The sequence below is a fragment of the Cucumis melo genome, chromosome 11, assembly GCF_025177605.1.
Source record: "Cucumis melo cultivar AY chromosome 11, USDA_Cmelo_AY_1.0, whole genome shotgun sequence".
NCBI classification, from domain to species: Eukaryota; Viridiplantae; Streptophyta; class Magnoliopsida; order Cucurbitales; family Cucurbitaceae; genus Cucumis; species Cucumis melo.
In genome coordinates, this window is record NC_066867.1 from 28515155 (window position 1) to 28528632 (window position 13478).

Sequence of the window (13478 nt, forward strand, 5' to 3'; positions counted from 1 at the left end):
GCAGATTTTAACTTGAAGATAAATGACATGTCTTCCATAAGTTGGAAGGTTCAATTCCCCCTATCACGAATGAATTACTATTTAAATATTAAATTTGAACCAACAAGAGTAACCCATTCATCTTACTAACAGAACATCCTTTTAGGACAATAATTTAAAACAATGGCAAGCAGAACGTTTTCTACACATTTGACATTGATATTAAACTACCAACCCAACATTTATAACTGCTATATTCAATTTCCCTCTTCTTCTACCCACAATCATGTTCAAATCTAAAACATCCATGATCACAAATTCAAAGAATTATACCCTCTGGATGCAAAAAAAAAAAAAAAAAAAAAAAAAAAAAAAAAAAAAAAAAAAAAACACAAATAAAGTCGTAGCAAAATACACTAAGGATTTTAAAGCCGAGGACAAAATTTTGGAAAGCTTCCTTTACCCAAACACTTTCTTTCGCCACAAGCCTTCACCAAACTACGTACCTTTTCTGTTTTCCCTTCTTTTCTCCTTCTGTACACTAGCAAAAAGATTTGGTTAACCCTATCATATTTATCAGGGTTGTATGACCATTTTTCTGTACACCCAACAAAAAAAAGAGAGAAAAAGCAACACCCCTCCCCTTCCCTCCCTATGTATAGATTTCATCAGGGCAAGTGGGGTTGCTTCATTTGCTTTCCACTGCAAAAGAATATCATCCAGTGTCAGATACCTAAGTTCTACTATGTTTCATCTTCAGCTCCCTGGGTTTGCTGTACTATTAATTACACGATATTTCGGTACTGCTTTTCGCAACATCGACGTCCCTTGGAAGACCATCATTTGGTAATGTCTCTTGAACTCCATTACCTTCAACAAAAATACACAAGTTTGTCAACACACCACTCCATGCTTTTTTGCTTCATAACACGCAATTTTCTATTGTGAAGATTAATGTATACCTCTTCAGGAGGCAACTTGCTAAAACCAAACTTGTTGATCCACAACGACTCTGCTTCGTCTGCAGCTGGAAGAACTAGATTCTTTACGTTCAAAAATCCTAAGAACCTCTCGATGCATGCATACAAAGATTGGAAGTAGCCCTGGAATAGTCTTCTTAATGAGCTACGCAGGTTCATTTCTCAATGAAAGAGGAAAATCTTTTTCAATGTGAAGAACAGATGATAGCTACCTGTCCTTGAAAGTTGGTTTCTGTCGCTACTAAAGGAAGCTCCGCTACTTCAGCCCCAAATATTCGAAATATTCCAGCAGACACAACAGATTCACTACAAGAAAAGACAAAGATTAACTTCAAGTGATAAGATTCCAAAAATAAAACGCAAACTTCAGAAATTCTTACTTCACTGTTAGAACTGCACAGTATATCCCACCAAATTCTTGACCCCGGATGTTCCTCCTGCACGGCATAGAAGTGCAGAAGATTACTCTCAACAATCACTATATTTCACAACTTCATAGCAAGATGCAGAAACCAATCATTGAGAGAATTAGAAGGGGAAAACAATGAGTACAATTCTTTACCCATAAAGCATTGACGGAATGAAGTCTCTCCCAGAGGCTGAGTCAACAATCGGATCAAAACAATCCTGGATTTATGGGCAAAAAACAAAATAGTTGGCAAGCAGAAGTAAAAGGAATAAAGAGGCCCACAAAACAATTCATATTTATCAGTGCGGCTAAAATTGATAAACTATAGCTTCCCTTTCTAAAGGATGATTGCTAATGATAGTCACTCACATGGAAAATAGAAACCGCCTTCGAAAGCAATGATCTAGTTTCATCAGAAGACAGCATTTTCCAATTGAGGACCCGCCATCTTATTTCAAGACCTTTTATGTTTGCTGAACCCTGGTCTTCAATCTTTTTCTGAACAGAGACCAAAATAGACTCAGGCAGCTTCTCTCCTCCTAAAACCACCAACTTCTCCAGGGCACAATGTATCCTGTTACACTCCAGACAACAAAACCATTTTCCTTGAGGAAGTTCCTGCAAGAACAGTTGTATCGAGATTTTAAACGTCAGATCACAACATTTACCACTCAAAAAGAAAACTGCAGAGAAAGATGGAATAGGGGGACACCTTCAGATCTTCCATGTTGTTTTCCTTCAAGCAACCAACATGAAACTCCTTCTCACACTGGAAAAACATTGCCATTTGGTACTTCACAGTTAGCGAACAGTGGTAAAAAAGATTCTTTTCATTATTAACAAAAAATTGCTGAACAAAATAAACCTTCGAAGAATAATACCTGATCACAGAGAATAACAGTTCGAGGACCAAACCCTGACTTGCTAAAGTCGTGGCATCTACAACAATTGAGATTACCATTTAGAACATTTTAAGAAACATTAAGAAATAAAAACCAAATATGTAACAAATATTGAGGTGCAAAATGTGAAAAATAAGGCTCCTCCGAAGGAAGAAATATACCTGCATAATGCACATCCACCAACTTCCACTTCCATAGTTTTGACAATTCGAATGCATCTCGTTGTTATCTCTTCAATAGGATCAACACCAGCAACCCTTCCAGCGGCAACAGCATTGGCATTGTGCTCCACAAATTTTTCCTTTTGGAACAAATTCTGGCAATATTTGCAGTACCAGGTACCAGTAGGGATACATGGTAAAGGAACACAATCTGAATTGGCCAAGCACAAAACATCAAATGTAAATGTATATTGTTAGAAATAATGGGCTTCGGTCATGTTGAAAGTCCAAGAGAAGTTACACAATTTACTTTACCCTATTTTTATTATGTTAATTAGGTAAGTGCTCTTTATAAATACTTCCTCTTTGTACCTTTATAAGTATTAGAAAATAATAGAATTATTAGAACCTATTTTTTCTCCCTTTACTAAAGTTTCCACGTAAAATTGTGTTTGTTCTTCATCTCTACTTACATTATCTTGTGATTTTCTTCCTTATCTTGTGATCTATACATACTATAGGAGGAATCTCAAAAAAGAAGTCGAGTCTTCTACTATTCAGACGGCTCCAATCAAGGATTTGAAATCAATAAAAGATCAAGATATGACTTATTCCATTAACTCACATAGTAATAACAGAATGAGTGAGAATGACAAGTTCGAGAAGAATTCAACTGACTCGCGTACTTATAGTAAGGTAAGTGAGAATGACGATTTCGAGACAGCTGTTCTTGAAGATATGGATGAGCAGGACAATATTGATGGGACCATTATAGACAAAGAGAACAGAATTGATGAGAATGAAGTTGTTGCAGAACATATTGAAAACGAAACTAAGTCGACCATTCAAAAAATACCAGTAAGTATAATCCATCTCTTGATCTTCTTATTGCACTAAGGAACAGTATTGTCCCGTACATAGCATTCCATCTCTAATTATCTATCATACGAGAATCTATCACCACATTTTAAAGCTTTTATTCCATCTCTAATTATCTATCATACGAGAATCTATCACCACATTTTAAAGCTTTTACTACCAGCCTTGACTCTACCATAATACCCAAAAGTAACCACCTTACCTTAGAGTGTATGGAGTGGAAACTGCTGTCATAGAAGAAATAAGAGCCCTAGAAAGGAAGAAGACCTGGGATCTCTGCACACACTCTAAGGGACACAAGATTTTCGGATGCAAATGGGTTTTTACATTCAATTACAGAGCAGATGATACCCTTGACAGACATAAGGCCAAGCTAGTTGCAAAAAGATTCACTCAGACTCGAGAGATTGACTATTCAGAGACTCTTTCTCCTATAGCAAATTTGATCACTATTAGAGTTTTGTTGTCTGTTACAATGAATAAGGATTGACTTGTATATCAACTTGAAGCTCAATTTAATAATCAGGTTTGGAAACTTCAAAAGTCTTTATACAGGCTAAAACAATCACCAAGAGCGTGGTTTGACAGATTTACCACTTTCATCTAGTCTCAGAAGTATAATCAGGAGCACTTCAATCACACCTTGTTCACCAAAGTCTTAGGACAAGAAAAATTGTAATATTGATTGTCTATGTCGATGACATTGTGCTATTTGGGGATGACACTAATGAAATCATTCAACTAAAGAAGAAGATGGTGTTTTAGTTTAAAATCAAAGACTTGGAGAATCTGAAGTACTTTCTCATAATGGAGATTGCTAGATGTAGAGAAGGCAACTCAGTGTCTCAAAGAAAGTACACCCTTGATTTATTAGCTAAGACAGGTATGCTAGGATGTCGTCCTGTTGATACACCCATTGAGTTCAATGTTAAACTCGAAACTTCAGGTTATAGGGTTCCTGTTGATAAAAATAAATATCAACACCTGGTAGAAAAGCTGATTTATTTATCTCACACTAAGCCTGACATCTCCTATGTTGTGAGCACCGTCAGTCAGTCCAGGTGGCACCTTATGAGGACCACATGGAGACTCTAAGGTATTTAAAAGCAACCGCTAGTAAATGTCTTAAATTCAAGAAGATTGACAGAAGATGTGTTGAAGCTTATACTGATTCTAACTGGTAGGATCTATTGTTGATAGAAAGTGCACCTCAAAATACTGTACTTTTGTGTGGGGCAATCTTGTGCTTGAAAAAGTAAGAAGCAAGTAATTATGAGTAGAAACAATGCTAAAGTTGAATACAAGGCTTCGAGTTTGGGGATCTATGAGGAGATCTAGCTCCAAAAGGTATTGTCTGATCTTTGTCAAGACTATGAGGTGCCTATGAATCTTTTCTCCGATAACAAGGCAGCCATTAGCATTGCTAATAACCTCATCCAACATGACAGAACTAAAAATGTGGAGATTGAAAAACATTTTATCAAAGAGAAGCTTGACAATGGTAGCATCTACATTCCTTACATACCCTCAAGCCAACATATTGTTGATATCCTGAGAAAGGGGCTCCTCAGACAAAGCTTTAATTTGTTTGTTAGCAAGTTGGGTCTTTGATGTTTACGTTCCAACTTGAGGGGGAGTGTTAGAAATAATGGACTTAGGTCATGTTGAAAGCCCAAGGGTAGTTACGTAATTTACTTTGCCATATTTTTATTCTATTAATTAGGCTCATGTTGCCTATAAATACTTTCCCTTTGCATATTTATGAGTATTACAAAATAATAAAATTATCAGCCCCTAGTTTTTCTCCCTGTACTAGGGCTTCCACATAAAATTGTGTTTGTTCTTCGCTTCTACTTTCAATATATATACTTGCCGCATGGGGAATAACTATATTCTACATTACCAAGTGTTGTAATGCATAAATGCAACAGCAGTACATTATTTTGAGCATGAGATTCATATTCATGAAAGAGTAATCAGTCAACAAATATACCGACAGAGGATGAGAGAGAGATCTCAAAAATTCGTGAGCAAACTACCATAAAGATACGACATTGTTAATAGGAAGAGTAATCACCTCTATGGAAAGACCTTGGACAGCCATCACAACACAGCAGATCCCCTCCATCTGCACAAATGCTACACAAGTCATCGTTATCAGTCAACGAGAACTTCCGGCCTTTTGATAGAGAGATGGACAACTCATGCAAAGACACCCCATTTGATGTGTAAATGTGCAAATATCTGCAAAGGAGGGTACACTATGCCAAGTCAATGTAAAACCAATTATATACACTAAACTACACTATATTGTAAACAAAACTTTTGTTTCATTCAAAATATTTCTGTTTTTCATGTACAATGAGGTTTGAAAATTACTAAAAGCACAAGATGGGTAAGATACATAATTACTTAAAAGTTGGCTTGGAGACATTATTATTTCTCTTAGTCTTCTTTATTTCTTTTCAATTTTTAGAACATAACATTTGTTAGCTATTTTTTATAAGAACATAGACGTTTGGGAACTATTTCTTCATTCTCGTTTCTCAATCCTAAAAAACACTCCAAATACTATATACAACTGTTAGAAAACAACAAAATCTAGTTTCTTCTTCTCATTCCAATTGTCAATATAAAGAAAACATTATCTCACCATTTCTCACCTGTAAATTGCATAAATAATGTTTTTATAATATAACTACAACAGTAAAGGTTAGAATATTTTATATTTAAAATTTAATTATCATGAAGGCTTAGAATAGAGTTAACAAACAGTTTTTTCTTAGTTTTCTATTAAAAAACCAAGAAACAACTAACAATGTATGTCTGTTTCCCTTTTTAAATGAGAGAAAAAAAAGAGTAATTTGAAACAAGAAAAGAGATCGTGAACACAGTGGTCCTCTATAAGAACGTGATGTTGTCCTTTCACTATTTTAATCATATAAAAAATGCAGGATAAACTACATCAAAATGAACTAGACAAATACTCACGGTTTCCGCCTTGATGCCCAACCAGCATGAGCTTCAAATTGTGAGGGACTAACCTACTCATTAAGCAGAAGCCAAATCAAAACTCTAGTAAACCTTGACGATCAGAAATGTTTCAGCAGAAGAAAACTACCTCAGAGTTGCAGCAGCTACAAAAGATACCAAATCCCTTTTTATACCCAACCAACAATTTCTGCAAAATAAGAATAAGATGAAAAAAGAATTAGATGAACTATTCATAAAATGAAAATTATTAGTAAGAACTAATTGGTCACTAGTCTATAATTAAAAATAAATAAATGATGAAAAGAAATATGAAATACCTGCCCACGGGCATAGTATGCAACTTCAGTTCCATCAGGTAATATATCTTCCTCAAACACTAACTTATGCAATCTTAGATCCCTGTTTAAAGAATATCAGGAAATGTCGATGAGATAAACTATAACGAAAAGGAAATAAATAGAGCACATCCAAGTGGCACAAGAATTTAGTAAGGAACAAATCACTAACTTTCTAGTTATTCTTCCATGACTTTTACCACGAGTCGAAACACTCTTCGATATAGCATCAGATGACTTGGGAAGTACATTTGGTTTTGGAGTTCTGCCAAAAACAGACATAAGAAATATAATTTTAGAATACATCAGAGCAAGAAGTACAATAGCGGTTCAAGATAAAATATGCTACATTTTGAATTTTGATTCCAGAAACCAATAAATCATAAAACATAATGAGATGATCCACCCAAAGCTCTTTCCTGTAATAGTGTGATAAGGATAGTAAATCTATTGCCTAGAAATACATGCAATAGAGTATGATTTCAAGGAATTTATATAAAGTGAGACAACCAAAATTCTACAAATTAATACTGACGTTTCATATCATTGTTAAAGAAAGTCTGTGATTCCAAAGAGAAGAAAATCCATCCATTTACATAAGCATTAGCAAACCATAAGAACTTCATGAGGTCGAGTTTGAAAGGGCAAACAGAGGTGTAATAGATAATAGTAATACTGGAAGTAGCAACAAACAGTTCTTTCACCGCCATGAAATTCACCCAATGAAATAACACATTCAATAAAACATAGAAACGACATGTACCATTGAGAATCTATATAATTTAAATAATTCTAGAAAATTGATGATGGAGACTAAAATAGTTCTTATTCTTTGACTGAGATAATATTGAACCTGCTTCCTTTTTTCATATCTACGACTTTAGTTCATCTTTGGTGCGATTTATTCGACAAAAAAGAAAACCCTAAACCCTACCCATCGTGTCATATTCCAAATTCTAAATGCTAGTTGATAAAAATTTCCAAAAGCATTAAATGAAGCTAAGCATTGCTAATTACCAAAAAAGTAGCAACCTTTGTTTATATTGTTGTCACAAAACACTAAATGGAAAAAGCATCAGGATCAGTAAAACACCTGTCATTACTAAAGACTATAGGAATGGGGCTGGGGCTGGGGCTATCCAGAGGCTTCTTTGAATCCACGCATGAACAGCAAAGTAGCATGGTATTACCAGTGTCTGATTCAGGAATTCGACCTACAATATAATGAGTTAAATATGTAAACATTTGACTGTTGGGTGTAGCAACCAAGTAGAGGAACTTCATGACAAGCTAACCAGAAATAAAAAGCAACCTTTGCAATTCAAGCAGATAGCAGATCTCTTTACCAAGGAACGACCAATTGCACTTTGGATGAATTCTTCTGTCTGGTCAAAAGAAAAATTTTGGCATGCATTCATGATATCCCGGAGGGTATTCCCAGTCTCCAAGTAAATGTACTCCGGTGGACGTTTATTTGAGCTACCGGCATGTAGTTCAAATAAAGTAGGAGAAACAACCTGCATTATTCAGATATGGATTAAAAAAAAATCCTCGAACATTTTCATATGCCTAACCATAAACAAAACTCACCTCCTTTCCTTTGCAGTTGTTACAAAAACAAATTATCCCAGAGCCACTGATTACTCCTCCAAGCCCAGTTTCTCCTAGTGCTTTGATCTACAATGAGTCAGAAGAAGAAGGTAAGACAAAAAAGACACTTTAGTTGACAAAAATTGGAAGCAAATACAATTTGAACCAATACCTTAGAACCCCTGATGTATCTAACTCGAAGTCCCTCCAAAATACCTGTATCCAGAAGGTCTTTTAACTTCGCGGGAAACTTCTTAGCAGACACTTTCTTCAGCTTTGTCTTTCCGATCTTTATCGGAGGTGTGGCTAAAGGGCCAGGAACATCCTCAGGTTTGGTTTCAGTATCATTCGTGATAACTTGCATTGCCACACCCGTAGTACATTTTGAAAGATGTTCTAAGGACGTGGGCTCCACATTCTGTTTTAAGGCCGAACGAGTAATCCTCTTGCGAGGCTGCTGAACCATCTTCTTTCCCAACTGACCATTAACAACAATGATCGATTCCGAACCGTTCGCTGCTTCCTCTGAGGAAACATTTTTACCCACCTTCCCTAAATCCGCACATGTTGAAGGCTCTTCAGATTCATTCCTCAAGGTTTCCTTAGATTCCTCCTCACACGAGGGATCCACTTTTTGATCAACCAATTCCCTGTGTATTGCTAAATCCACAGTACGATGGCTGCTTGGATCCTCATTATCCAATAGTTCCTCCTTCGATTCTTCTATACGAATAGCATCCAATGTCTCGTCCTTAGTTCCAGTATCACCCGTAGATTCATCAATCTGACTCTTGGGTTCTTCATCGCTTATAAGGTCTACAATATCACTCTTGGCTTCCTCTTCACTCATTGAATCCGCCATGTCCTCCATTATCTTCACCCTCTCCACCTCCCCCACCTCACAACTCCTTAACTGGGCAGCCTCATCCGATTCATCATCTTCCTCCTCATCCTCGTTGGCTTCCATCGTCACTAACCCCTTTAACCTCTTCGGGGTGGGACTCTCCGGAATCCCATTTTGCAACTTCCTGGAACGAGTCCGACCTAATGACCCACAAATCGTCGATTGAACTTTCAAAGCAAATGCAAACTCACGCTTCAGACCAGTCCGGACCCGTGATAACACCACGAATTCATCGGGAGCCGTACCGTTCGCCATATACCATATAGATCAATTAACGCCCCCTTCAAATTATCCCACTTATACAGATTTCAAAAATGAATTTATCAAACTCCCTAAAACAAGAGCACAATAACCGTAACGTAATACATCCCTGACGCCTGTGATTGATTAGATATCAATGACGTTACCAATCGGATAATCCCAAATAAACAAACCAATTATGATTTCATTCTTTTGATGAAATAACGCAGCAGATAGAAGTACGTGAGAGAAAAAAAAACACACGCAAACTCAAAGAAACGAAACAAAAACTAGGGTTTGCTGGACGTCGGGATTTGAGATTTTGGGTTAAGGAAGAAGGAGAAAAGAATGGAGGGCACTGAGTCGGTTTCTTGGAAGAAGGTAAAACGAAAAAGGGAGAAGACAGAACAAATTTTTTCATAATACCGAATATAGCCTTAGAAAAACGACGGCGGAAAATGGTTAGGGTAATTAAAACGACGTAGTATGGTTGAATGTTATTGAGGGTAATTTGGTAAGTGAAAATAAACAGAAACGCAATTGCTTCGACCACGCAGCTCCACGTTGTAAAATAAATATTTATTTATTTTTGTGTGAAAAGAAGGTTTTTGAAAAACGAGAATTTTCGCGGCTTAGACCTGAGAGAGGATCTTTACACACACATAGAAAGAATCGCGTGCCAGCCAATCACAGCTTGCCAAATATATTTTTTCTTTTTTAATTTTCTAATATCCGCCGTGGAATTCGCGGGAGATTTACCGGAACTGGGCCGGATTCACAGTTGGGATGTATAAGGCCCATTTCATGAATATATGAACGTGAACCGTCGTGGTTCGGCTCGGTTTACTCTATAACCGAAATGTCTTGAGTTGGCGTCCACTCGAACCAAAACCGCTCCCGGTTCGGATATTGGCCTTGCATCTACCTAAACTAATTTCCTTTAACGATATTAAAGCTAAAACGGTTCAAATAGTCTGATGTGGTTCGACCGATGTTGTAAATATGTTGACTTCTCTTATTATAGGTTTGGGTTAAATATATTTTTCTCCTTCTTGCCTAAATAAAAACGAACAGCTATTCTCACCTCGTTTATTAATGTGTTACGTGTGTAGATTGTTGTATTCAAATTTATTGTGTGTATCTATAACTGTGTTGTATAATGTGTTGTTTAAAGAATATGTGTTGTAATATTGAAATTGTAATACTTGCGACGTGTTTCATAATGGATTTGTTTTCAACTTTTGAAATTTATGCTTGAATTTTTCTATATTTTTCAATCATGGTTGTCAGTTGCCGTGTAAACACACTTGTTTTTTAATATAACAATGGTAAAGAAGATTCATATTACAAACTTCATATTAACTAACATACATATACAATAATCGATTAGTTGTGTTACGTTCTTTTTAACTTTCAAATAAAAACTTAAAGTTTTGTTTGAATTAAAAGAAAGATAGCGATATTTCTTTTGACAACTTTAATTTTAAGATTGAAATTCTTGTTGTTATCAATTGAATTTAATGATGTTGACCCAACTCCATTCTTTTATCTATACAGAAAGGAAAATAATTTGGATTTAAGATAGAATTTTATTGTTGTCATTCAAAATCCATGGACTACTTCGATGGTTTTGGCTTTCTACAATCAATTAATTTGCTTTAATCTTATCAGTAATTTATTACCCTATAAACTCTAGTATTAATGTATGACCTAATATATTTCTTTAGCATGTCATTATATACATGTAATATGTACACTCTACCTTGTTTCAATTCATGTTTATGTTGATCTCAATTATTGCATACTTGGAACAAGTGTTGAATTGAAATATGAATATAATAATATAAAAAAAGCGCAATTCAACGATAATAATTAATTACGTACTTAATTAAAATTAGATATTCAAACCATTCATACTCGTTTATTGGTGCTTTCTAAAATTTATTTTTCAAAATTAAATCATTCCATCAACCGGTTTTGATTAAATAAAAAAAATTTCATCTTCAAATATAGAATAATAAACCAAGATATTTATAAGATATAGCAAAAATATTAGATTTTATCGGTATCTACTCATTATTGCTAAAAATGGTCGGAAAATATTAAAAAAAAAAAGGTCATTTGTTTTATTCTTTTATTAGAGTATTTTTATCATCCAATATAATTTGACATGCAAATCAAACTCAAACCCATGCAAGATAAACTTCAAATTTAGTACGTAATTTAATTACTAATTTTATCTTAATATTCAATAACTACGGTTAAATCTAACCATCCTAACAAATTAAAATACAACAAAAAATGATTACCACACTCTCATATTTCAATCTCTAGAATAAAAAGGTAAAATTTAAATAGAAAACTTTACTAGAATTAGCTCTAAACAAATTTATGGTATATATATCGATCAATCAATTTTAACTTTTCTATAAAAAAAACACCAAAAACCGATAAAGAAAAAAAGACATGAGATTCAACTATCCATTGATTGCATAGTTCGATTGATCAAAACGACTCTTGATGACTTTATGTACACCTACCTTTGAGTGGTGGTAATCAAGACAAAATATGAATACTTTTTAACAAAATAAAACACAATCAAAGTTAAAAGAAATAGAACCAAAAAAAAGTCGATCTTCAAAAAAGGACAACAAAACCCACCACTTCAAAAATCTCAATCCTTCCTTATTTCTCTTAATTTATTAATTTATTTATAAACTATTTCCCTTTTATTAACAAACCCAATCAAAGTTTCCAAAAAAAACAAAATTAAACAAAAACATTGCACTCAAATTTCCATCAGAGAAAGACGTCACAAATTCACATCCAATAAACATACACTACAAATTCAAAGCCACAACAAAAATGCATATTTATTTTGTTTATATTTTATTTCATATTTCAAACATTCAAATCAACAAGTAGTGATAATAATTAGCATTAAAAAAAAAGAAAAAAGAAAAAAAAAAGGATAATCAACCTGGGAACTGAGAGGAAATTCCAAAGGTATAAAAATGCCAAAAGGATTGAATTGCCCTGCAACCAATATAGACTCAGCTTGCTGCTCGTGCTTGGCTGCCACTTTAAAGTTTTCCTCCGCCACCTCAGGCCGCCGTGACCCGAGATATCTATCAATTAAAACATTATTGGGTAATCATAATGAGGCGGCAGAGGCGGTGGGGGGGGGGGGCGGCGGTGGCGCCACCGGAGGATGTGTTGGAAGAAGAGAGATTGTTAAAAAGGGTGAGAGGGAATTAAAGTGGGTTTGTTGTAGAGTTATTGGTTTGAAGCATCTTCGAGGGTATATGCGTAAGTTCATGGCATGGAAAGGGGAAACGGGCGACTTGTCGCATCGGTCACTTCTGTTCCCCATATAGTTTAGAATGTAATTGAGAAAAATAAATGGGGTTTCAAAGGGTCGGTCCGGTCACCCGGTTGTCACTCATTATTCGGGTTTTGTATTTTCAAACACAAGATTGTCTACTCACGTCACGTGCGCTATCTCCCAAACTCAACTTACCCGAACCTGCGCATTCTCCTTATTGTCTTTTTTATTCCTTTTAAATGGAAATTTAAAACTAATTTTAATTTATTCTCCTTTTCTTTTCTAAACATTTAATTCCAAATATATATATATCAAATTTTTGTTGGAGCTTTTTTCGATTTAAACTTTAAATTGATTGACTTTTGATAAAAAAAAAATTTCATATAAAATGGATAAGAGAGTTAGAGTATATATATATCCATGGAACTTAAAAGATTTGTCTAGATTGTCATTTTGTTGATGATCATCTTTTTATATTTTCACAATAGTAAAAAGTAGTATTATTATCCCACCATTTCTTATTGAGAAAAAAAGAGTTAAAACACGTGATTTCCACAATTTTTTTTTCTAGAAATGCTAAAAAATATAAGAGTATTAATACATTAAGCAATTCATGAAAAAGGTTTTGTTTTTCTTATTTCTTTTTCTAATAGGCGTGTCTTTCTTTTTCTCTCTTTTTTTCTTTATAGATATTTTTCTTGTATAACTTTGTAGGATTATAACATAGAATCTTGATGGTTAGGATTAGGATTTTGATTTTTCTTTTTTAATAGTAGAATT

At 34.7% G+C, this 13478-nt stretch overlaps 1 protein-coding gene across 2 annotated transcripts; it reads right to left on the bottom strand.

The window, feature by feature from the left end:
* Positions 1-122: 122 nt before the first annotated feature.
* LOC103503043 (uncharacterized) lies at positions 123-9775 on the bottom strand. Of its 2 annotated transcripts, none has more exons than XM_008467206.3 (18): positions 8402-9775; positions 8230-8316; positions 7952-8156; positions 7733-7853; positions 6812-6904; positions 6622-6703; positions 6432-6491; positions 6302-6354; positions 5388-5554; positions 2432-2642; positions 2250-2307; positions 2081-2137; positions 1738-1986; positions 1522-1586; positions 1340-1396; positions 1172-1265; positions 942-1006; positions 123-849 (listed from the first exon to the last, which is right to left on the bottom strand). In XM_008467206.3, the coding sequence occupies exons 1-18, from the start codon at positions 9386-9388 to the stop codon at positions 846-848; spliced, it is 2715 nt and encodes a 904-aa protein (XP_008465428.1). In that variant the 5' UTR covers positions 9389-9775; the 3' UTR covers positions 123-845. The 2 variants fall into 2 exon arrangements, with proteins under 2 accessions (XP_008465428.1, XP_008465427.1); XM_008467205.3 differs by having other exon boundaries at positions 942-1082; positions 8402-9770.
* Positions 9776-13478: the final 3703 nt, after the last annotated feature.

Coding starts and splice junctions, on each gene's coding strand:
- LOC103503043 (XM_008467205.3), bottom strand. CDS start 9,388: ATGGCGAACGGTACGGCTCCCGATGAATTCGTGGTGTTATCACGGGTC. Junction 6,492..6,621: donor CATACTATGCCCGTGGGCAG/GTATTTCATATT, acceptor CTTATTTTGCAG/AAATTGTTGGTTGGGTATAA. Junction 1,397..1,521: donor ATTCCGTCAATGCTTTATGG/GTAAAGAATTGT, acceptor TATGCCGTGCAG/GAGGAACATCCGGGGTCAAG.